Source organism: Halichoeres trimaculatus, unplaced genomic scaffold (genome assembly GCF_033239565.1).
Source record: "Halichoeres trimaculatus isolate MK-OKI-2021-1 unplaced genomic scaffold, fHalTri1.1 fHalTri1_scaffold_10, whole genome shotgun sequence".
Lineage (NCBI taxonomy): Eukaryota > Metazoa > Chordata > Actinopteri > Labriformes > Labridae > Halichoeres > Halichoeres trimaculatus.
The window spans coordinates 33,959,501-33,985,817 of NW_027437187.1; the positions used below are offsets into that span (position 1 = coordinate 33,959,501).

General features: G+C 40.8%; 1 protein-coding gene across 1 annotated transcript in view; it reads right to left on the reverse strand.

The window, feature by feature from the left end:
* The window catches only part of LOC141796813 (uncharacterized), a 53,875-nt gene extending 29,214 nt beyond the window's left edge, over positions 1-24,661 (reverse strand). Inside the window, exons 1-3 of the mRNA XM_074678084.1 lie at positions 24,540-24,661; positions 15,334-15,406; positions 3,652-3,702 (exon numbers count right to left, since the gene is read on the reverse strand). Coding sequence (XP_074534185.1) covers positions 3,652-3,702; positions 15,334-15,406; positions 24,540-24,576 — 161 coding nt within the window. The 5' untranslated portion in view covers positions 24,577-24,661. The remainder of the gene's footprint in view (positions 1-3,651; positions 3,703-15,333; positions 15,407-24,539) is intronic.
* Between the last annotated feature and the right edge of the window lie 1,656 nt (positions 24,662-26,317).

The window sequence follows — 26,317 nt, forward strand, 5'->3', positions numbered from 1 at the left end:
CTAGTTAACTTGTAAAAGTGACAGCCCTAATTGTTTTTCTATATAAAGTCTAATCTCTTTTTGGCTCTCTTTATCAACATATTTTTCAATTCCAGAAAAAAATACACAAGTACGGCGGATGTCAATCATTGTTAAACGTGACATAAAACTTAGTTTTTAACCTCATGTAACTAATAAAAACGAAACTTTTCAGAAAAATTGAGGACTTGAATTCAAGATAGCCAAATAATATCTTCAAATCACCACAACAATCGGATGTGAGGAGCATTTCTACGAGGTGTATTAATTTTTTAAAGTTTGACCACAGCCCATCTGGAATGACTGGGGAGATGGATTTTTTTGACCTATACTGCAGCCAGCCACCAGGGGGAGCAGTTTTTTGTGGAGACCTCACACTTTTCCACAGGATCCGTTCCATTCTTTTGGTAACTCATAAACACAACACACAGCATCTTTAAAACAGCCTAGCAGGGAAGGTGGAGAGATTGGAGGGGACCCATCACCACCACCAGCTTTGCCCCTGACAGGCCTACAGAAGACCGGCCAATCAGAAGGAAGCGGCTTTGTGGGGTTGGGAGTCTAACGAGGCAGCAGCTAAAACCAAATGTTTCAGACAGAGGCTGAAAACACCAGGGAGAAAAAAATATATATTTTTATCCGAGCTGTTAATCATGTTGAGCTACTACAGGGGCGACAGATAAAGCCTTTAAAAAAATAACCATAGCCTCTCTTTAAATAAATTTGAGTGAGTGGATTTCACCTAAGTTTTCACACACTTTCTTCATGTTTGATTTTTTATCTCTTTGAGTGTATCTTCTTCTTTTCTGGTCTTTTGTCGCCGTGCAGGATAATCTGCAGAGCAGAGGACCGATAACAGCTGCTCTCATCCTCACAAACAGCCTCTCAACTCTCTGAAAGCTGAAAAGGAAAAGGTCAAACGTGGATCCACTCACAGTTTCATCTTTCCCAGAAGCTGTAAACATCTTCTGAAAGGAGAGGAGGTCGTCTTCAAATCTCAGAGTGTGCCGCCAACAACAAACAGGAAGACTGTCGGCCATGAGAGCACGCCAGACACAAATGGAGAGCAGAAGTTCATGTGCTCATCGAGGAGGACAATTTCCTGCTCTCAGCTGAAAATGAGTACTGTGAGTCATTCAGGAAACACATTTAGACGCTGTTCAGACTCGGAGCTGAGGTGGCATCTGGGGTCGTGAAGCTCTGCTGCTTCAGGTCCGAAAACATCTACAGTCTGAGCTCTTTTCCTATCAATGAGTTTTTATGTTTATTCTAATGATGCTTTCAGAAAACAACTTACATAGCTTGAGTCACGTACCTGTGCAGACTGGCTTAGTTTTTCTAAAATGTCAAATAAATTCATCAGATACAACAATGCTGGATGCTCATACTCACGATACTCATATATCGTGTGTAGATTTTAAACCTCTGCATATTCTAGTGATGTGCTGTTCGAAAACGATTAGTTCAAACTGAATCATCTGGGTTAACGAACTGAACTGAATCACTAACTGAGAAGAATCGTTTGTTTCTCACCATAATTTTGTGCTCTTCTCCTAAAGACCTTTTTATGCTCAACACTAACTAGGACACAGATACGGACGTAGCCTTCTGTCATGAAGCTTAGGGATTCAGACTATGCGGGGCAGTACCACAGGAAACCGTGGGGGCAGTGTTGCTCTTACTACTGGATACGTAGCTTCAGTGAGACACAAAGAAGAAACAACAATTCAAGAACTTTTGGGATGTATCCAACAGCTTCACCAACCACCATCTCCAACAACGCTGCCTCTGTTTTTGTCTTTTATGTTAGAGCTACATCAGCAAAACTCCTCAACAGTCGCCGTGTTTCTTTTTCAAAATGCGATTTTTCCATATTTATACTTTTGGCAATTTTTAGTTTGCCCTTTTAAAACCAGACCATGTGAAAAGGTTAAATGATGATAATAATGTTTACAGACTTTATCAGGAGCCACATTTTCCCATAAAATACAGAGAGAGGAACATCACCCTCTGCTGGACAAAAGTGGTAACTTTTTTTTCCAATCCATTTTATGAACAAAGACTGAAATAAAGAATTTGAAACGTTTTGTTTGACAAAGAATCACAGTTTTGGTATTAACAAACAAAAAATCTGGATATATTGTATAACGATTTTTTTCATTCAACTCTTTTGGTTAACAGCAATGCCGAAATATCAGACGCATGGAAGTATGAGAGCAGTAACAGTAACAGTGGTTTGAAAAGGATGGATACTTTTTCTTACAAAAAGGGATGAGGAATGGGCCTTTACTATCTAGTATCTGTCTTTCTAGACCTCCTAAATGTCCCTGTGTCTCCAAAATAAAGGAAGTAGAAAATATTTTATTATATATGACATACATATACAGTCACTGACCACAGTCTCAATTTCGATCTGAGATGTTTTTGCACCTCCACCTCACCTCCAGTCATTCAGTCGTTCACTGGATGAACTGAACAGAAACTCCTACAAGAATACGTCACTGACTGTTGTTCACTTAAGGAACTGAACGATAGCTCTGCCTCTGAAACAAATCACTCACTGACTGGGGTTTACTGAAGGTGCTGAACGGCAGCTCAGACACAAATCACTCACTGACTGCCGTTCAGTGAACGTATTGAACAGGGTTAGGTTCGACTCTGTTTCTCTTCCTCTCAGTCAGAGAGCTTATAACTCTTATGTTACAAGCTCTGCTTTTTGCGGGTGATGTGGTCCTGTTGGCCTCATCGAACACTGACCTCCAGCTCACACTGGGGCGGTTTGCAGCCGAGTGTGAAGCAGCTGGGATGAAGATCAGAAAAGGGTGGACTGCCCACTCCAGGTTTGGGAGAGAGTCTTTGCCCCAAGTGGAGGAGTTCAAGTATCTCAGGGTCTTGTTCACGAGTGAGGGGAAAATGCAGCGAGAGATTGACAGACGGGTTGGGGTGATGGGGACACTATACTGGTCTGTTGTGGTGAAGAGAGAGCTCTCAATTTACCGGTCAATCTACGTTCCAACCCTCACCTATGGCCACGAGCTGTGGGTTGTGACCAAAAGAAGAAGATCGTGGATACAAGCGGCTGAAATGAGTTTCCTCTGCAGGGTGTCTGGGCTCAGCCTTAGGGATAGGGTTCAGAGCTCGGACATCCGCATCGAGAGGAGCCAGATGAGGTGGTCCGGGCATCTGGTGAGGATGATTCCTGGACGCCTCGCTCAGGAGGTGTTTCGGGCATGTCTAACTGGGAGGGGAGATTATATCTCTGGACTGGCCTAGGAACGTCTTGGTATCCCCCCAGAGGAGCTGGTGGAAGTGGCCCGGGTCAGGGACCATTGGGGGGCCAACTTCAGCAAGACTTGCTGAAGTTATGAGGTCATCACATATGGATCTCGTTACTGCTTTACTAAAGTTAGAGAGACAGGCCTCAATCACCAAGGTCTGCCCATAGCTGTGTGTCTATCCACACTGACAGGCTTCCAGAGGGCTGGCCAATCAGAGGGAAGTGGGTTTGTGGAGCCGGGAGTCTTAAAGGGGCAGAAGTCGTGAAGAACAATGGCAGTGGCTTAACCCAACGTCTGATGGATGTATGTGCAGTAACAAACATAAAACAAAGATCAGATAAAAGGTGTGTAGTACCTGTTGTAGTGGCCATCGTGGTATCTGTCGAACTCCATCTCATAGTCAGATCTGAGAAGAAGAAGAAAGAGGTGGAGGTTAGAAAAAAGAAGCAGATAAAACCACAGAAGTTTAACCCCTTTGTAACATGTTCTTCTTCAGATGACCGTCTCAATCTCAAGTTTCAAGTCTTAATAAACTATGGTCCAAATTAGAGTTAAGTAGAAGTTGCCCTGTCGAACCCTGCCCACGATAAAAAGAGAGATCAGAAAAGACAAAGGGAAGGAATCATTTGAGTAAATAACGACTGTTCTGATGAATAATTCAGTCCAATTAAATCCTCTGTCACTCCGTGGCCGTCTGGTGTCTCTGGAGCTGCTCCACAGGCTGGAGCTGGACCGAGCAGATGGCATTCAGACCTACTTACCGCACTGCCAAAGAGCCTGTGGGCAAGGCAGCTCACAGCAGCAGAATCTGCACCAAACTTGGCAACCCAGCTCCCCCCAGACACAGTTTTACTGGGTCAATTAAACCCCAGAGAGATGAGACGCGTTCACACCTGCAGGCCAAAGCTGGTTGGCTGGAGGTTAACTGAACACAAACCACTTCACTCGACGGGAGCGAGAGAGAAACACAAAGAAACAGCTGCAAACGGGTTATTTTACAGCAGACACCAGAGGTGTCTTCAAAGAGAGACCGCTCACTTTACACGAAGAGGAGAAAGCTTCAAAGAGACACTCAAGGCCCAATCCAAGGAGCACCAGAGGCTGGAGCAACATAAAACACAGAAAAGCACCTTAAAGAAAGACGATTCAACAGCGTTTCAACCACGTTTCACCTGAAACCAGAAAAACAAAACAGCAACTTTAAAACTGCCTCAGCTGATTCTAACACACGTGACAGAGACTGGAAAACAGAAACCATCAAAACACGAACATGAAGCTTCACAAGAAACCCTGATACAGTTAGCAACTAAAAACAGTTTAACCTAAAAGAAAGAAAGAAAGAAAGAAAGAAAGAAAGAAAGAAAGAAAGAAAGAAAGAAAGAAAGAAAGAAAGAAAGAAAGAAAGAAAAAAAGAAAGAAAGAAAGAAAGAGAAAAGAAAGAAAGAAAAAAAGAAAGAAAGAAAGAAAGAAAGAAAGAAAAAAAGAAAGAAAGAAATGCAATAAAATAAAAGAAAGGAAAGAAGAATGAAAGGAGTGATCAAAGAGTAAAGGAAAGGAAAGACAGAAAAGATGGAAAGGAAAGATAAAAGAAAAGAATTCAACAATAAGAAAAGGAAGAAAGAAAGGAAAGGAAAGAGAGAAAGCAAGGAAGGAAGAAAAAGAAAGGAAGGAATAAAAGGAATGAACAAACAATGGAGGTAAAGAAGAAAGATAGGAAAGGAAAGACAGAAAGAAACGTAGAAAGAAAGAAGGTAAGGAAGGAAGAAGAAATGAATGAACCAACAATGAAACCAGGGAAAAAGGAAGGAAAGAAGGACTGAGGAATGAAAGACAGGATAATAGCAACAAAGTAAGGATGAAGGGAAGGAAGGAAGGAAGGATGAAATAAAGAAAGGAAGAAAAGAAGGAAGAATGAAGTTAAGAGAGGAAGAGGGCCCCAAATACAGACTGGAAGAAACAAAAGAAGGAATAAAGAAAAAGGGAAAAAGGCAGGAAAAACTAATAAAGGGAGAGGAAAAGAAAGGAAGCCTAAAGGACAAATGAAGGACAAGAAGGAACAAAGAACAAAAAGAAGAAGAAGGAAGAAGGGAAGGATTAAGAAAAGAAAAGAAAAAGAGAAGCATGAAAGGAAAGGTGGGAATTAGAAAAAAAGACAAAAAGCAAGGAAGGAAAGAAGGAGAAGGAAGACAGGAACCAATGAGGGAAGATAGGATGAAGGGAGGAAGTTAAAAAACAGAAGGAAAGGAAGCAAGGTTAGAAAGGAAAGAAGAAGAAAAAATGAAGAAAGGGAAGAAGGTATGGAGGGAAGGAAGAAGAAAAAATGGATGGAAATAAAAATTACAGAAAAAGTAGAAAGAAAGAAAGAAAGAAAGAAAGAAAGAAAGAAAGAAAGAAAGAAAGATAAGATATGAAGGTGAGGAAGGAAGGAAGGAAGGAAGCACAGAAAGGAAATGAAAAAAGGAAATGAAAAAAAGGAAAGAAGAATAAAAAGAATGAACGGGGAGTGAAGAAAAGGGCAAAAAGCTAGGAAAGAAGAAAAGGAAGATAGAAAGGAAAGGAAAGATGAAAGGCGAGGAAGAAAGAAAAGAAGGAAAAGAAGGAAGAATGAAAGGAATGAACAAACATTGAAGAAAGGAAGAAAGGAAGGAAAGGAAAGATGAAAAGAAAAGAAGGAAAGGAAGGAAGAAGAAATGAATCAACAATCAAAGAAGAAAAGGAAGAAAGGAAGTAGGAAAGAAAAGAAAGAATGAAGTACAGAAAAGAAGAGGGCTGCAAAGACAGGCTGGAAGAAACAAAGGAGGAGTGAAGAAAAAGGGAAAAGGGCAGGGAATACTAAGAAAGGAAGAAAAATAAAGAAAAGGAAGACTGAAGGACAAATGAAGGACAAGAAGAGACAAAGAAAAAGAAAGAAGAAGGAGGAGGGGGAGGATGAAAAAGGAGGGAAAGAAAGAAGCATGACAGAAAAAGGTCAGGATGAATTAGAAATAGTTAGGAAGGAAGGAAGGAAGGAAGGAAGGAAGGAAGGAACAAGGAAAAAGGAAAGGAATTGGGGATAAACGGAAAGGAAGAAAGCATGATTGGAAGAAAAAGAAATATTAAGAGAAAAACAGTAGCAAAAAAGACAGAAAGAAAGAAAGAAAGAAAGAAAGAAAGAAAGAAAGAAAGAAAGAAAGAAAGAAAGAAAGAAAGATGTTGACAAATAACACTGATGCCATCTTTTCTTTGTCCTCAGTGAATCAGAAACAGATTCTGTTTGTGACTAATTGATAAAAACTGGGGAAATGTTCAAGATCTGACTGTTTTGATTTTTCCTCTGATGACCAAACAGCCTTCACTCTCTGGGTTTACACAGTTTATCTTTAAATCAGGCTTCCCTCTCTGACCGCCTGCAGAAAAACAAGATTTGGAAATGCCAAATTCACTGAAATAAGATCACAGTTAGACGCTGCTTTCTTTGAGTTTCACTGAAAAGCGCTCAGGCGATCTGACATGAGCTCAGACTTCTGAGCATGAAGCCCAAACCTGTCTGAGGGACATTTTTCACCAGCCGTAGGCCGCTGCTGCCTCTGGTGTGAGCTCGTACTCAGAGCGAGGAGCTCCTCCAGAGCTGCTGCTGTAACATCCGGCCTGAATCCACGGAGAGAGCAGGAACACCGGCCAGAAAAGAGTCATTCAGACGATCAATAGTCATGTTTAAAGGTTTGCTCCAACACAGCTCGATGGAAAACGCACCGCTGAGCCCAGGCCCCTGATCGATAACGCTGTTAAACTCTGATTAATACACGTCACGCAGGATGAAGATGAATGAGACGACGTGAGTGTTAACGAACAAACAAACAAACGAGGAGTGTGATTGTTGGTCTAAATCATCTGTTTCTCTTTTCTTTTCCAGTCTTTTCCTTTATCTCTGTGTGGCTCTATCGCTTTGCCTCTTTATTATTAGAGCGGCCTCTCACTGCTGGAGTGTGCTCAGCGTGTGTGTGTGTGTGTGTGTGTGTGTGTGTGTGTGTGTGTGTGTGTGTGTGTGTGTGTGTGTGTGTGTGTGTGTGTGTGTGTGTGTGTGTGTGTGTGTGTGTGTGGTTATTGATTCCTCCTCCTCAGTGGATAAAGAGCGCTCTGCTCTGGAGTTCAGTCTCTCTGTCTCTCCTGTTTTATCCGTCCTGCTCTCTGCTCCTGTCTCTGTTAGTTTGTCCCTTCAGCTTTGTTTACGTTTGACCGACACCAGAAAAAAAACATCAGGCCGAGACAAACTGTTTGTTTTTTTTAATGTTTTACAAAGATCAACTCTCCTTTCTCTCCTTTTCAGGTAAAGAACGGACCAGGCAGTGAGAATGATTCAGATCAGGAGTCAGGTTCAGCCCTCATTCCCTCCATTCTTCCTTTTCTTATGTCCTTCCTTCATTTCTTCTGTGCTTTCTTTCTCAGTCCTTTTTTTTTCATTACTTCCTTCCTTCCTTTCCCTACCTCCTCCCAAGTTTCCTTCTTTCTACCTTCCTTCCGCTCTTTCCTGAATTTTCTGCACTCTTCTTACTTTCTTCTTTCTGTTTTCTTTCTCTCATTTTCCTACCCCCTTTTCCATCTCTCATTCTTTCTTTCTCCCTTCCTTCCTTCATTCTTTTCTTTTCCTTCCATTTTTAAGTTTTCTTTATTTCCTCCCCTCCATTTTTTCAATTCCTTACTGCTTTTATTTCTTCATCTTTCTGTCTTACCTTCCGTTTCCTTCTTTTTTTACATTCTTTCTTCATTCTTTCCTTTCCTTCATCTTCCAGTCCTCCATTTCTTTACAGCATTTTTTCTTTCTGCCCTAATTTCCATCTCTTACTCTTCCTTCCTTCCTGTCTTCCCTTTCTCCCTTTATTTCCAACATTTTTTCTATCATTCTTCGTCTTTAATGTTCTTTTTCTTTCTCTTTCTTTCTGTCTCTTCTTCCTAATTCTTTTCTTATCCATCATTTAATACCTGTCCCATTTTCTTTCTTATATTCTTTCTTTTCCTTTCCTTCTTCCTTTCTTTTTTCTTCCATTTTTAAGTTTTCTTTTCTTCCTCCCATCCATTTTTTCATTCCTTCCTCCCTTTATTTCTTCCTTTCCTTCTTTCCCTTTATCTTCCTTTCCCTTCCTTTCGCTTTCTTTCTTCAATTCATTATTCTTTCCTTCCTTCCTTCCTTCCTTCCTTTTTTCCATTTTTCTTCCTTCTTCCCCTCTTTCCTTTCCTTCCCCCTTTCCCCCTTTCTTTCTCCTCAACATATCTTTCTTTCTATCTCCTTTCTTCCTTCTTTTTATGTTCATCCTTTTTTCCATAATTCTTTATCTGTGGTGGTTTCCTTTTTTCTTTCTTTCCTTTTGCATTTCTTCCAATCTCTTATTCTTTCCTCCTCACTTCCTTCCTTCCTTCCTACATTTCTTTGTTTTTTTTATAGTTTTGTTTGTTCTGTTTCCATCGTCATTGCATTTCTTTCTTTTTTCTTTGTCCTTTCCCTTTTTTCCCTTCCATTTCATAGTTTTCTTTTCTTCCTCCTACTGTTTTTTTTCCATTTTCCCTCCCTTTATTTCTTCCTCACTTTCTTTCCTTCCCTTTTTCCTACCTTTGTTCATTTTCTTCATCCTTTCTTCCCTTTTTCTTCCCTTCCTTTTCTATATCCTTCTTTCCTTCCTTTTTTTTACTTACCTTAATCCTTCCTTCCTTTTTTCAGCATTACTTGTTTTCTTTTTTCTTTCTGTTCAAATTTCCACCTCTCACTCTGTCTTTTTTCCTGCCTTCCTTTTCTTTCCATCATTCTTTTTTTTGTTTGTTTTTTCCATAATTTCTTTCTTTATCCCTTCCCTTTCTTCCTGTTTTTCTTTTCTTCCTTCTTTCCCTGTCTTTTTTTCTCTTTCTATTTGTTTTTATGTCGTTCCACTCAGGTGTGGCGGTAAATAAAAACACGGTGACCGCTGCCGTTCGGACTCTGGCGCTCTCGGCGGTGTCTACGTCAGAGTTACGCTGCAGCTCGCGGCCTAGGAGCCCTTTCAGGAGCCAGTAAAGCTTTTAATTTGCTCAGCGCTGCCCTGCTGCAGACTCTAATGGAGTTATTAGAGGAGCCCAGCGGCCGTCGTCCTGATGGGAATAATTACACAGCAGCAGAGAGCGTCGATAAACAGAGCCGACAAACACGCTCAGGGCGAGTGTCAGCGATCAATGAGCTGTTCAAATATCCTTATGAGGAGCCGTATGAGAAGTCCGCTTTGCTTTGTCACCTTACCGGCGTAAATTTAGTGGAAAGGAGGGTTGAGGAGGGGTGAGAGAAGGGGTGAGGGGAGTAAACAGGGATGAACCGAGTCCAGAAGCAGCAACATGAGGAGACACGGCGAGGAAGTGATGAGGAATTTGCATTTATATAGCCGCTACTTAACGCTGAACCCTCTTCTGACACCGTGATAGCATTCAGTAACTCCCAAACACACACACACACACACACACACACACATACACACACACACACACACACACCTGCCTCTGATAAGACCAAAACTGTGTGTGTGTTCATACATATTCATGAGTTCCTGGCAGCAGGTGAGAGCACGCTGAGCCGTTTGGTTTCGTCTCCCTCGCAGCACACACACACACACACACACACACACACACACACACACACACACACACTCCTCCACCACATCCATTTATTCTGATTTACCGCTCACCCTCACCGGCCCGCTGCAGTGTCATAAATCAGCGGTGGCGTACTGTAGCGTGGTGCGGTGAGACGGCGGTTAATGGGCCGTTCAGCCGTGTTCCTGCCTCCTCAGCTCGCTCGGGCCCCGACCCAAAGGCGAGACGGGTCAGGTGACCTCTGGCTGCAGCGAGCTCAGAGCACCGAGGAGACCGAGGAGACTTGAGTTTTAGCAGCTGGTAAAAGTCGCTAGCAGTGAAGTCAAGATGTGATAACAAACGGGATACTTCACCGTGAAAACCGCCGCCACGAGAGTTTACGACAATGGGTGATGGCGCTCAAGGGAAACGACAACAGTTTTCCTCCCTATTCCTGCAAAAGTGTCACTGCAGTCGACACCAAAGGAATGGCGTGTGTGTGAGACCTCAAATGACTGTCCACTCTGACATTTTAGGCCAAATGTCTACTGATCGTGTCTTCATCTTTCCTCTGTTCAAGTTTAATTTCTTCCCTTTTGAAGTCACTGCTGTTCTGTGTTGGACTCGAGGGTCCACACGGGTCCGTTTTCTTCGGTTTATCTGGGGTCAGTTTTTAGAAATAATGTACCGTACAACAGAGGCAACGTCTATCAAGTTTGGACCATCACAGAGCAACCGGTGTTTTGGAGTTAATAGCGACCATGCTAACTGGTGTCTCTCAGCCAAAGAGGTCTGTGATTATTGGCCGAGAGTCCCCAGTTAACAAGGTCACACTTTACACTGAAACACCAGTCTGTGTCTGCCTTCTCTGAGCCTTGGGTTCATCATGGCTGACTGTGATTGGCTTAATCACCATTCAATCAGTAAAACTTGACCAATACACTTCCAACAATGAATCCCTCTGTAAAAAGTGGAGAGATGATTTTCTGCTTCTGTTAAAGTGCGGGTGTCTCAGCACCTGCCACTCCCATGGGTGAGATATGGTCTGCCACTGCCGTTTTATCTGATCTGGGATCTGTTGAGTGCATTCTGCTGGATTCACAAGAGTTAATAGTCGATATATGGGACAACTGAAGTCCTGGATGTGAAAAACCAATTAAGCCCAACATGCAGGATGTCCTGGCTAACACAGGACAGTTGGCAGCCCTTAAGCCCCGTTTCCACCAAGCAGTTTGGTTTAGATCAGTACGGTTTTGGTACAGGTTGGCTCGGTCAAGCTTGGCCAACCATGCTCCCTCAGGGCCTGCCTCCTCAGTGTGACGCCAAAGCAGCCAACGGTTTACCCCCCTAATAAATCCAACAAAGAACAAGTAAACAAGGAGCAACGATGGAAGACATTCAGCAATCCGTCCTCTTTGTGATTGTCATGTAGCTCTTTGTTACAAAAAACAATCAAGCTTTGTTTCAGAGAAGTCTGTGTGCCACCAGGAGAAATGTAGCCGCTGTCGGGGTAAGTGACGATTCTTTTGACCAATTAACAGTCTGCAGTGTTGTAGCTCCACCTTCTGAGATCAGATCGGTTCAGTCTGGCACCCATACAGGAAGGCTCCCAAAAAGTGGGACGGCTTGTCTCAGTTATTTGGGGATCTGTCCCGGATCAGTTAGTGGAAATGCCGTAAAATGGGTGCCACGCCGAGACAAACCAAACTGAACCATTTAGTGGAAACGTGGCTGCAAGATCACACGTTCCAGCGTACAAATGCACCCGCAGTCGAGATAATGTGAGAACTGTCCTGCAATATATTTCTTAAGTTTCTCTATACTTTTATTTTTCATTTTTGTTATATTTTTAAAATATATTTTTACTTTATTTTAATTCCTAAATTTCCAGTATTGTGTCATTTTCTAATTTATTTATTATTTTTTATTATTTATTTATTATTATTATTTTATTCATTTATTATAATAATTATAAATAATAAATTATTTGCTTGTTTTTCTCAATTTTATTTTCTTTAGCCTTTCACTATTCTATTTAATTTATTTAATTTATTTATTTATTATTTATTTAGTTATCAATTCATTTTGAATTTATTTTTTATTTCATCTATTCATATGTATGCCTTTAGATTCAGAGACAAAAATTGAATAAAAAAAGTGTGTGTGGGGGGGGGAAGACAAATCGACCTGCAGCTTCTCCGAGCTTCAAATAAAAGACAACAAACAGTACGGAGAATCTGCCGGTCATCCTCTATCAGCACTATAATCTTAATTAAATCTAGAGTGAACTGTTTCGTCAGCATGTAAACACGTTTGGGTCTATCAGAGCTGATGAGGTGAAACTGAAGAAAACAACGACTGCAATCACAGATGGCATTTAAATTTAAACAAGGACGCTGTATTCTCTATTTAACTCGCAGTGTGTGTGTGTGTGAGAGTGTGTGTTTCTGTGTGAGTGTGTGTGTGTGCAGGGTTAAATGGTTTTTGTTGCCTTGTTGTTTTTTTTCGCGCGGCCTCTTTATCGAGCTGTTATTTTTCTCCTCAAAGGAAACGCTGATTCATCTCTTTGCTGCGAACACTCATCTCAGCGGGGCCATCGAGGGACAAGACGACATAATTACAATGTTCTGCACTCTCCTCCTCTCTGCTGATTCTCCTCTGTCTCTGCTCCGCTCTTTGGACGCAAAGTTGATCTGAAGGTGTTGAAAACAGTTCATGTTGTACATAAGTCTGCCTCTAACAAACTACAAATCAATGTTTGACATAAATCTACAATGCTCTGGAGTTTTAACGAATCAGCAGCGAGTGAAGCAGTGATCAAGAAATGTTTCTCCTGATACAAGCTTTGGTTAAAAATCAAAAACACTTTGCTCGTATTTGTAACAAAATCACATTTTCTGCTCACATCCGAAACCTCCACGAACACCTCCTCCCATCAGCGTCTGTGCGCTTCCTGCAGAATTCCCCGCGTGAACACAGCAGGTTGTGTTCCAGATGGTTCCAGCCTCCCTCTCTGTCTGCTAATCAAAACTAATGACAGTGAACTTGCTCTGAGCAGCTCAGAAGATTCAGGAAAAACATCTGAGCGGTCAGAAACCAACCTTAATTCATCAATGACGAGACTTTTTAACAGAAAACTTAAATTCAGCTGAAATAATGTTTTCTTTGGGAGAAAAATGGCGGAAAAGGTTGAATTATTTTATGAATAAATAAATTGGTTCTGGAGAAACACATCCTGGAGTAAAAGAAACATTAATCACTACTTTTCCTCCTTCAAGCTTGAGCAAACAGAAGAGACATTAAGCCTGATTCTGAAGCTTCTTTTGACTTTTTGAAGCATTAAAGGTCCCTTATTATGCAAAAATCACTTTATAAAGTCTTTTAGTGAAATTTGTGGGTCTTTGGCTTTCCTCCCAGCCCACAAAATGTGATATTTAATGACAAAACCTGTACTTAGTAGAACTTGTGAATGTAAAATCCTGACCTAAAACGAGCTGTTTGGAATTTCCAGGGTTTGCCGACGTCAGCGATTCTCTTTTTTGACCAATCAGGAGCAAGTCTGACCTGATTGGTCCACCGCAGGATGGAGAATGCCAAAGTTGAAGGACCATCACTGCTCTGTTTTTGGCTGTAAACAGCCACATAGTTCCATGCACAAGCTTCCCATCTCAGAAGAAGACAAGACTAAGTGTCTAGAGTTCATTTATGAAATGTTCCAGCTACACTCAGTAAAACTGTGCATGTGTGTGCTAGTCACTTCACGGCCGACTGCTTTTCCAACTTTGGACAGTCCAACAGAGGGCTAGCCAATAGACTGGTCCTGAATCCAGGCGCATTACCAACCATCCTCCAACAAACCTGGGACCCTGGAAATGTGAGTATTTTAAATGCTGTGTGCTGTGGAGCAGATGGAAGAGCTTTTCCTCAGTGTCCCCCCTGTCTCTGTGTTAGCTTCAGGATGCTAACTTTAGCTGCTGTTAGCTTGTTGTTTTAGCCTGTAATGTTACGGTAAACGAGCTTCTCTGTTTTCTAAACATTGTGCACTCGGAGCTTGTGGCGCCGCTTTCAGTGACGTGGAAGAGCGGGGCGGTATCAGCGGTGGCTCATTTACATATGAAGGCCACGCCCACTAAATCAGAGCGTTCTGAACAGAGGGGCTATGAGAGCCTGGAAACAATGCTGCTGTGCTTGATTTATTGGCTTTTTGGACCAAAACATGTAACTACCATTTCATGAAGACATCAATGATCCATATTGAACTGCAGAAAAGGAGCAGAATATGAGACCGTTAAGACACTATTTTAATGAGATTAAGACACCTGTATATACTCTTATATCAAACTAAACTCGGTTATGTTCCTGAGGACGTCTTCTTCTGCGTTTGAACTGGATCTCCACTGACACGTTCAGCTGAAGGTCTCCAGTTTACAGAGTCACTCTTTAAACTGGAACACCTTCACACTCAGGCTCAGAGGAGACCATCGATCAGGAGGTACTAAACCAAGTCCATCACAGCTGGGGGTCATCTTATTGTGGACAGAAGAAGGGGGAGTCTGCTCCACCAATCAGAAACCTTCAGCCTGGAAAGTGCAGGGCTGTTTTCAGGGGCAAATTCCCCCATAACTAAATTGCTACTCTAGCTCTGATGGTCGAAACACAGCTTAAGTATTTCCACACTCTGCTGAGCAACATTCATGTATTTTAGAGACATAAGGCGTCTTTATCCGCCGCTGCACCTAAAGTTGGATCGGCTTAATCCCAGCAAATTGCTTCATTTTTGCTAAATGTTGAAGTTAGTTTATGGTTCAGCTTCCTGCTGCAGAAGATTTGCATAACTCTCTGGTTGCAGCCTGCGACCCCTGACCCTGCTCTTTAATTTCCCACAGTAAGGTGGAGAAAACAGAAGCTGATTTAATCCTCACGGAGCGGGATGAAGTGAGTTATTTTGAAAGTCTGATGAGCGAACCTTCCCCCCCTGCCTCTCCTCGCAGCCTCTCTGGGGTCTCTCTGTGAGGCTGCCTGGCTCTAAATCCCGGCTCTGGACGGCGCTGAGTCGTGTTCGTCCCACTTTTAATCCGTCCAGTGGTGGGAGGCGGTGGGATTTGGAGGATGGTTTGGCGCTTGTTTCCATGTAAACAGAGAGCGAGGTTAAAACTGGGGACAGCTGGACCGTCACTCAGTGTGTCTGCTTCACACAAACACACACAGAGCTGCCTGTTTGCAAACACTCTTAATGCGACTCCTGATAAACATGTGTTCAAATCACTCTCAGGACGGTAAAATGCTAAAGTCACCTGACAACCCAAAAGATCGAACACGTTTCACTTCAAAAACAGCCAACTTTTGGATGTACACTTTGGGCATTTTCTTAGTCTGGACATTTAAACTTAGTGAGCTTTTTGGAAACTGTCTTAAACTCTCTGAAATTCAGTGTCCATGGTGCAGTAACAAAGCTCAATCGTAGACTCACCTGTCGAGGGCGCTGTTCCCTCTCTTTGCTGTCGTAGTGCGACCGACTCTCAGCTCGCCGTTCATCCCGACGTCTGGAAACAAAAACAGATCAGATACACTGTCACTGATTTTTGTAAGTAAGGATTTTACCACAATATTTACAGTAAATTACTGTAAAATAAACATTTCTCCACATTTAGCTCTAAAACATCACTTTTTATGCAGATATAGAGAAATATTTGTTAAATATATTTGTCAATTACTAATTATTAATGTTGAATGTTTTATCTAAATGTTATAAATAAATGTCTTGTTTCTAAATATTTAGCTAAGTTTCCAAACATTTAGTTTTCATTAAAATATTTATGAAACAATTCTAAGTCTTAAGCAAAGATTTCTAAATATTTGCTAAGATTTAAATCTGAAGCCAAATTTCTAAATCTTAAGCTACGATTTCTAAATATTTATCTAATACGCAAATTTACACACCCACCCACCAGAAGCACCAAAATCAAAGTTTGAGGGAGCGATCAAGCAAAGAGGAATCTTCTTTGATGTCAACCACAGGATCTTCAACAGCGCCATCACAGCACCTTGTATGTTTATTTTCTAACGGCTGATTTAGCCGACTATGTTTGACTTTTTTAAAATCCCACTTGGATGGATCACTTCCTCCAACTTTTATTCTGGTACTTCTGGTGGGCTGGAGTGTGAATTTTCATGCTAGCTGAATATTTAGAAGTTGTACCCCAAGAAATCTTGACTTTTAGAAATCTTAGATAGTTTTGGAGCTAAATGTGGATAAATGTTATTTGTAGTGTGAACAACTTTACACTCGGCTCCCGATAGTAATTTACTGTAGATGGCAAAGGATTATGGGAAAATGTTTAGTTGCTACTGTAATTCAGTAACGATATATACTGTAGTCTGGTAACACTGTAACACCATGTTGCCCATGAAAAACTGACCATCAGCATTCTATTTTTCTTTTCAGTTTTTCAATTATTTTTTTATTTTTTATTTTATTTTATTTTATTTTATTTTATTATTTTATTTTATTTTATTTTATTTTATTTTATTTTTTTTATTTATTTTGGGGGGGTTATTTACTCATTTATTTATCTACTTATTTTCTTTTTTTTTACTGTTCAGAGAATAGATTAAAAATTAAAACAAGTAAGTTTTAGTAAAAACTTTTATGTTCATAAATTAGAAAAATATATATAAAAAATAAATGGTAATAATAGTTCAATTTAGAAAAAAAAAAAGAAAGAAAGAAAAGAAAATGTAGTGTGTTTGGAAATGGAGTAAGTCTATGGTTAGTGACAAACATTATGGTCACTGTGAATAAAAACAGTTATGATGCTGTAAACCAAAATCCAAAACTGAAACTGAATGAAAATACAGAAATGATGCTGATGCTGTAAATTAGAATCCTGTTGTCGAGATCAGTACCTTTTACATTTAAAATGATATGGTACCAATGCCTGGTTCCTGGTATTCGGTATCAGTTCTCAGCGATACCAGTTTTTGGTACTTTCGTATGTATTTATGTGGTAAAATATATTCATTTGTTGAATTATAGAATTTCAAAGTTGTTAATTTGAATGAACTCACACTCACAGGGGTGAGTTGAGGTACCTAAACATGGTAACAATTGATTTTACATGAACTGGTACTCTACTGCACACAGAATTAGGTCGGGACCTATGAAAAGTACCTGATTCAGTACCCATCCCTATCCTGTTGCCAGTAAGTTACTGTATAATCTACAGCAACCTTTTTGCAGTGTAAGGTAAGAGACTGACACCTGTCTCACCCACAGCATGAGGATGACTATGATGAAGGAACACTCACACACACTAACACACACCCCTTAATGAACACAACTCCACAAACTGACTAATAGAGCTTAAAAACCTCACTAATAACCCTAAACATGCAGAAAAACACACTGCAGAGCTGCTCACACACCGTCTGCACACACACACACACACACACACAGACCCAGACCCAGTGGGCTCAGCCGGCCACCCTAACGAGCATCCTGAGAGTCTAATTGGCCTCCATCTGTCAGACCCGAATGTTTTTCCCTCTGACATTCATGAAGCTTCTCTGACAAACGTGTTGCTGTCAGTCAGAGAGACACACAGAGACGCGCCACAGCAGCTGAAATCTCACGTCTTCACTCTGAAAATGTTACCTTACTCACGGTTGTTGCTTCCTTAAACTCTTAAGAAGACTTTACTTCAGAGAAACAACGAAAAACATCGAAACTTTGTCTCTAGTCGTGACTCTGAGAAGTGATTGGAGCGTTAGTGAATCCTGGTTAAGTTGGAGATTGGAGGATTCTGTCGTGAGATAATGTGAGGATTTTAGAGTTTGTGTGGGTTTTGGCGCCCCCTGTGGACAAAGTGGGTAGTGGAAAGTCCCCTTGAAACTGATGAATGAGAGACTTTCAGAGATTTAAGTTTTAAAGGATCTAAAATGTTTCCTTGTTGGCAAAATAAAAACTTCCAGTTCTCCTCCTTTTCCCCGCCCGAGTGTTCAGGCACTGTTTGGATTCTGTAATTGAAATCTGAGAGCAGTCTGTCTCCCTGCGACCTCCATCAGAGCTGGGTACTCAGCTCCGTGGACCCCCTGCAAGTCAGGCCGTGTTTAGTGAGGCAGCGGCCCGCCATCACCTCCCTCTGCTCACCCACGGCGCCCGCTGACAGTCGTCGGCAGGGTTGTTTACAGCCTCCACGCCGGCTGCAGCTTGTAGGACATTAGTCTTTTAGAGCAGGGTTTATGAGCGCCGTCACTCACCATCTGTTAACTGCTGGGGTGCCTTTAATCGTCCCCCCTCAGAGATCGATAAGGCTGCCAGGCCGCGGTGACTCCTGCAGCGTGCAGAGCGGGTGATTGTGCATCATCGACTGAGTGATTACAGCTATTTGCTGCTTATTGCCTGGCATTGTTTGGACGACACATCAGCTTCAGAGAGGTGAGGAAAGATGGAGGGGAAAATGAGGGAGGAGGAGAGGAAGAAAGAGTGATGACAGCACAATTTCACACCCTCATGGTTATTGGTTTTTAGGGACAGGCTATTCAGAGTTTGGCAGGAAATCAGAGCCGAGCTGAGCCGCGGCGGCTGCTGGCGTTTAGACCACAAATACCAATTCAGTCTGTCTGTTCCTGTTAAACTGTTTGTCAGCTGATATCTGTTTGCAGTACAGTGATGATGATAGTGTGTGTGATTCAGAAGCCTTTAGAAATGATGGAAAGGCCTCAGAAATGTCTCATTGTGCAGCACAGCTCAAAGACTCGCGTCCATCAAATGAGAGAAGGATCAGAGCGTCAGAGCCTCAGGAAGATGTTAACGCTGACTCGCTGTCAGGCTTTCTCACTTTGCTGTTTTTCTAGATTTATCTTCAAGGACAGATCGATCTGACTGCATTAAAGATCAATGAGGAGTTAGAGAGGCTTTTTAAGTCTCTGCTGTTAAAAACAAGTCAAGAAAAACACAACAAACCTCGTCTTTTGGCAGCTGTGTTTAAGCTCTTTGAATAAGCGGTTATTTATATCCACAGTTGAGCTTTCGTGAAAGCATTTAAGACCAAAAAGCATCTAAAGGGTCTCTCTACCCTTAGGTTATTTGTCTTCTTAGCTTATCCAGATTAAAAGTTAACATATGACTTCTGTTAGGACACATGTTGAAACTTTAAAGCAGACATAAACATGTTTACAGCCTGGTGCAGAAACTCGTTTCTAGGTTCAAGCAGAAAGTCAGAAAATGAGTTTGGATTAATTCACATCCTTCATTCTCATTTTACAATTAACCTATGATTCATGTGTCAAATAAAGTTGAAGCTATCATTTTTTGTTGCTGTTGTTTTGAGTTTTTCTACTATAAAAGGCTGACCTTATCTTTTGATCATTCATGTGCTCAGGACCAGAGCCGTCTTTACGACATCCCTGGCCCTGGGCAAATCAGTACGTTGGGGACCCTTGAATGCCAACTTTTGTCAACTAAGAAAATAGATAAGTAATTAAAAAGGAAAGAAACCTTTGTCCCCTAAAAACTTTTCACCTAAACTTGTGGAGGGCAGGCCGACCCCAAGCAAATGCCCGACGTACCCATGCGTTAAGACGTCTCTGATCTGTGCGAATTTTATGGGGTGCAAATTTTCTGACGAACTGGTCCAAATAAAACTAAGGAATATCAATCAAAACTAAACTAATTCTTGACTAACAAGCCTGCTGACTAACTGGCCATCTGACTAAAAGACCCTTTGGCTAGCAGGTCCTCTGACTAACAGGTCCTCTGACCAAGAGCCTCTCTGACTAACAGCCCTCTAAATAACTGTAGGATATACGGAGGAATATCAACAAAATCAAAACTAATTCTTGACTAACAGGCCTGCTGACTAACGGGTCATCTGACTTAAAGGCCATATGGCTGGCAGGTAGGGATGTCCCGATCACCTTTATTTTGCTCCCGGTCCAATTCCGATTTTTTTATTTTGAGTATCTGCCGATCCCGATATTTCCCGATCCGATCTTTCAGCAATGCATTAAGAAAAAAGAAAAGAAAAAAACTCCTACAAGTTGTCCTTTGAGGTTTTTTTATTTTATTTAAATAAAGGTATCATTCTGGCCAACATGGATATAGCTTTTTTTCTCCACTTAGTGCAGCATTGGATCACCAAAATAAAAATAAAGCTTCTCAGTGGTGCACCACAAGATAACCTTGTATGTGCGTGACAATAAGGTTGCAATTTCTTATTTGCAATATTGTTGTACTTGTTATAATGACAAATAAAGTTATATTCTAAAATGAATCATGATGTTCTATTGTACACATTTTAATTAAAAACAAGAACTAAGGCCCCAGGCTTTTTCCGATTCTGTCTCCCCCAATCTCCGATCATTAAAAAATGCCCCAATCCTGATCACGTGATCGGGATCGGATCGGGACTTCCCTACTGGCAGGTTTTTTGACAAACAGGCCCTCTGACCAAGAGCCCCTCTGATTAAAGTGCCCTCTGACTAACAGTCCTTCAGACTAACCCGTTTTCTGACTAACTGTCCCTCTGACTAACAGCCCCTCTAAATAAGGGGTTTTCTGACTAATGCGCCCTTTGACCTAGGGCCTCTCAGACTACAGGTTTTCTGAATACCAGGACCTATGACTAATATGCAGTCTTACTAACTGAGCCTCTAACAGGCCTTCTCACTAACAGCCCCTCTGACAACAGGTCTCCTGACTAACGGGCCCTCTGACTAACATGCCCCCTGACCAAGGGCCTCTTTGACTAATGGGCCCTCTGACCAACTGGCCCCTCTGACTAATGGGCCCTCAGACCAAGGGCCCCTCTATCAGGCCATAAGACTTACAGGTCTCTGACTAACTGGCTTTTAGACTAATGGGTCTTTCTTGTTGTTTCATGATGTCCAAAAAGTAACATGAAAAAGTTGTGTGTGACATCATCTCACAGTAGAAGCAGCCAAAACAAGGGGAAAATTGATTGATTAGGTCAACTGTACAGGTACAATAAGGACTAGCTGTCTGGTGTTGATTGCAGACGTGACTCTTGACAGGGGATCAGCTCTTCTAAACCCTACTTTTCTTTGGTTAAACTTTTTTCCCAGAATGCAAAGCAATGGGGTAGTGTATTAGTTTGAAAGGCGACAACAGTCAAACCTGGCGCTCTGTGACATGTAACATTTGTGACTTTTAGTTATGTTCGTCCAGTGCTCATCTACCAACTCCAACCTCACCAAGCAGAGCTAACGTAACCTGGCTCTTAGCTTTGCTCTGTCTCTCTCCTGTTCAGCTTTTTTCTGCTCTGATGCCTTTTTTTCTTCTGTCGACAGTTCAGCTCAAGTTTCCACCGTTTCTACAAAACAAATCCAAGAATTCATTATGTTGCGTGCTCTCCCTCAGAAATAACCATTTTTTTTGTGCTAATAATCTCATTTTAAATTGTGGATTATGCCAACACTGATTTTCCTTCCCTCTTCTTTTATGGTGTAAACATATAACTGTCAATTCACAGCCAGACTGGATCACTGCCGTGGTGACACCAGGTGCAGAAAACTCGGAGAAGGCACAATCAGCCTCCCTCAGCTTCATGAACTCAAACAAATAATCTCTCTGAGTCTGTAACCAGCAGCTGTTCAGTCAAAAGAGTTACCTCTCCGTTTATTCAAACAGTTCGTCTCAGCGTTTCAACAGTTTCAGGGTCAGTTCTCCACAGCCCGGTGATCACAGCCTCTGCAGTTACACTCAGCAGTTCAACAAACACAAACACTCATGATGGTGTCGAGGATGTGAGCGCTGACATTTCTGTGATTTTACAGATGAATAAACAGAACCATGAACTCGACTCGAGGGTAATGAGAGTGGAGGCTGAAGTGGGAGCTGATCTTTATCGAGGTTGGTAATGTTTTCATCAGAGAAAAGACCTGAGCGTCATCAGATAAATGCTCTGAAGAGGCCAACAGAAGTGCCGACGACTGTGCTGATGAGACTCAATGACGGAGATAATAAGTGGAATTAAAACGGTTAAATGCTAATAAAACGATAAAACCTTCAAGAGTGAATGAAAGCAGAAACATCAGCTCTGTTCAGTCTCATGAGGCTTTCTGAGAATCAACCGCACCCACTTTCATTCAACGATGGTATATGTCAGTGGTTACAAATCAAACAATCATAAAGAACCAGTTCACAGCAAAGCTACCTCAAAGTTGACTTCAGGTTGGGATTTTCTTTCCCTGCTTTGTTTTTTGATTTTTGTTTTTGTTTGTTTTGTTTTTGTTTGTTTTGTTTTGTTTTTCTCAAAAGAAAAAAAAGCAGTAATCATTTGGTTGGACCATGAAGAGCAAAAATTTCTTGCTTGCCAAATGTAAATTCAAGAATCTATTTGTGGTGAGTCTCAGTTTCACTGTAAATATGTTTCAAGAAAAGGAGCTTTACCTTCATTATGATTCAAAATTTTCTGGTGAGTCTCAGTTTCACTATAAAAAAAAAAGTTTTAAAAGATTTTTTTTTAAAAAGAAAAAGAAGTTACACCTTCATTACGTTTCATGATTTTCTGGTGAGTCGTAGTTTTACTGTAAATAAGTTAAAAAAAGAAGTTTCACCTTGATGACGATTCATAATTTTCTGGTGAGTCTCAGTTTCACTGTCAATAAGTTGTTTAAAAAAAGAAGCTTCACCTTCATTACAACTTGTGATTTTCGCGTGAGTCTCAGTTGTACTGTGAATAAGTTAAAAAAAAAGCTTCACCTTGAATACCATTCATAATTTTCTGGTGAGTCTCAGTTTCACTGTCATAAGTTAAAAAAAGACAAAAAAGAAAAAGAAGCAGCTTTGCCCTCCTTAGGACTCGTAATTTTCTGGTGAGTCTGAGTTTCACTGTAAAAAAGTTTTAAAAAAAATAAGCTTTGCCTTCCTTACGACTCATAATTGTCTGGTGAGTCTCAGTTTCACTGAAAATAAGTTTTAAAAAAAACAAAGAAAAAAGCTTCACCTTGACTATGATTCATGATTCTCAGGTGAGTCTCAGTTTCATTGTAAATAAGTTTAAAAAAAAAAAGAAAAAGAAGCAGCTTCGCCTTGTTGGTGATTCATAATTTTCTGTTGAGTCTTAGTTTCACTGTAAAAAATTTAAGACAAAAATAAGCTTTGCCTTCTTTACAACTCATAATTTTCTGGTGACTCTCAGTTTCACTGTAAATAAGTTTTAAAAAAAAGCTTCAACTTGATTATGATTCATGATTTTCTGGTGAGTCTTAGTTTCACTGGTACCACCAAATCACTGAGTGACCCCACTCCAATTTGACCTGTTTCTGGCGAGTCTCAGTGTCACTGTTAAGAGTAAGTTTCACAGACTACTGTGACTTTCTTAAGTGGTATTAAGATGAAAAAAAAAAACATTTTGTAATAAATTTGTCTTAAATTTCGAAAAAACACAAAACAGATTAGTGTAAAATCAGGATTTGTCAGGTCTGCCTTTAAAAAAAACAGAGGTCTACAAAAAGGAAGTTGAGGAGGATTCTGTCTTAGAGTGTTCTAGAACTGTTAGATCAAGGGCAGAGCTCTGACTTTGATCTCAGAATTCCGGAACACCTGCTGTTGCTTTCCATATGGACTGTTCCTCTGCAGACACCTGATTGGTCGATACTTTTCTGACTACAAACTTGTCATATGACACATTTTCTACAGTTTTTATGTCACATCTGGGTCTTCAGTTTAGTGTTAAAATACTGGGGAAGTAGAAAACTACTTTTCAAGTACATCCGTGTTGGATTGAGGTCAAACTGATAATTTCTGATGCATTCAAGGCGGTCGGGAAATCTTAATGCTAATTGTTTGTGTCACAGTGTAAATGTTTGATCGAGAACAGATTGTTAGCCGCTCTTTGATGCTGACATCTGTTATTAAAGAGATTAACTCATCCTCAGATTACAGCTGATGGGTGATGAAATGTTTTTATGGTGGATTGAGTCCTGCCTGCTTTTGCTCTCCATACAAACTGTTTGTCCTGCAGACACCAAAGCTTTCAGTCTTTTTTTTTGTCTGTTCTCTTTCTTTTTCCTTTTTTTCTTTTAGTCTTTGTCTCCTTTGTCATCACTTTATCAGCTTAATTTTCATAATTTTCTTTCGCCTTGACCTGAAACCCTTTGTCTTTTTCTAAAGCTCCTTCACACCCCCTCTTTAATCCAAGCCTTGATGAATTGACAGTATTTTTGTTGCTCTGTTTCTCTTAAGTGTCTCTTTCTTTTCGTTCCCTCTCACACACATGGCAGAGATGTCTCATCTTTGGGAGAACGTTTAGGTTTGGTTCCTCCCCCAACAAACCCAGCAGAAACATCCTGGACTTCATAACTCAGGGATCAACCTGATCCTCTCTAAGACGGCATCAAAAAAAAACACCTGCATGAGGCTGCTCCTCTCACTCTCTGAATTATGAATGAAATGTTTTCCACAAGCAGGTTGATCCCATTCCTGCTCATCTCAGCTGTCGTAAAGTGGGTTATGAGTTCCACGTATGGTCATGTGACTGTGACAAGAAAGCTGAAATCTCTTCAGTTAACTTCAAGCATCTTAAATCTGCTGGAAAAAAACTGAAAACCACATGAAAAAACTGCAAAATCACCACAAGGAGCCTCCAGAGTACTTACAGTCTCACTGTGAATGTGTGTGTGTGAGTGTGTGTGTGTGTGTGTGTAACTCACGTCTGTCTCGGTGGCAGTCGCTCCTGAAATGGGTCATCACAACAGAAGAGGAGGAGAAGGGGGAGGAAGAGGATAAAAGCTGACGCCTCTGTCTGACTGATGCTTCCTCACTGAGACAGAGAGAAGGGTGACCGCTGAGTGAGGCAGCGGGTCGTACCATCTCACACTCCACAGAGGGGGGTGGGTGGGATTATTCACCTGTTCAAGGGAAGAAGGGGGGCAGTGTCAGGAGGGATAACAGTGAGGAATCAAGATGTGAGTGCTAACCTCTCAGTCTTCCAGGGGAACATGTTGTTTTCTTTATCCTGGTGCCTCGTGTGGAAATCAAAAATCTATTTTTGAAGCTTTCAATCTGTGAGTGATTTGCTGAGGTGATTACTGTCTGATTAGCAATTTTAGAGGTAACATGTTCAGAATAAGAGAAAAGTAGCACAAACTTACACCTCAAGCTTCTTTTCCCCATGTTATATTGAGTCAGACAATATAACATGGGGCTCTAAGGAGACTGAGAAGTGTTTGACACACCCTCAAGTGGCCACATAAGGAACTGCAGTTTAGAATACAGCAAAAGAGTGGAGGACTGCAATAGTTGAGTTTTACCAGTGCTCTACTTTTTACATATAAAAACAAAACAAAAGTTTTGTTTAGTTTAAAGGAAATTGAAGATAAATTTGTGGATTCACATTAAAGTATCTTTACATTCTTGGATTTTTATAACAGTAGACATCAGTAACGAAAATAAAAAGTACATGATCCAATATAAGCAAATCTTTAAAGAGGGTGTACTGTCCTTTTTTAAGGCCCTATTTAGTAGCTTAATTCTTTTTCTTAACTACACTTTGTTTTAGCTGCTGTCTCTTTAAGGCTGTCTGCTCTGACAAACCCCCTTTCCTCTAATTGGCCCCTGATTGGGTAAATCTTGATGTTTGAGGCTCACCCCTCCAACATGCTATTTTGAGACAAATTCAGGGATTACAACAACATATGAACATGTTGAGAATTTTGATTGTTTGTTTTGTTTTGTCTGTAGTTATGTGCAACAATACAAGACATTAATAATGTAAACATAATAACAAAGATTACTTAAGAGAAAGAAACAACAAAGACAAGTAAACAAAAAAAAAGTATTAACAGTATGAAAGAGTTTTTGTGATGCTCTTGGTAATCATATTATTGATAGTGATATTGATAATAGTGGAATTATTGAACTGAACATGTATAGGTTTTAGAAATAATCTGCGTACATTTAGTCTGAACACAAAGCATTGATACTTTAAAGGTCCCATATTATGCAAAAATCACTTTATAAAGTCTTTTAGTGAAATTTGTGGGTCTTTGTATTTCCTCCCAGCCCACAAAATGTGATATTTAATGACAGAACCTGTACTTAGTAGTGCTTGTGAATGTAAAATCCTGACCTAAAACGAGCTGTTCGGATTTTGGGGATTTGCCGATGTCAGCGATTCTCTTTTTTGACCAATCAGGAGCAAGTCTGACCTGATTGGTCCACCAGAGCAGATACCCCTGAACCCTCTCCCCGCCCACCCCTTCTCTCTGATTGGCCAGCCCTCAAGGAGGCCTGTAAGGGGCCATGGCTGTGGGTAAACCTTGGTGTTTAAGGCTTATCCCTCCAACATGCTATTTTAAGACAGATTCAGGGATTTCAACAACATATGTAGATAATTTTTTTGTTTGTTTTGTTTTGTTTTTTAGTTTTGTGCAACAATACAAGACAGTGGCATAGACAGACAAGATAACAATAAAAGTAATGACCAAAT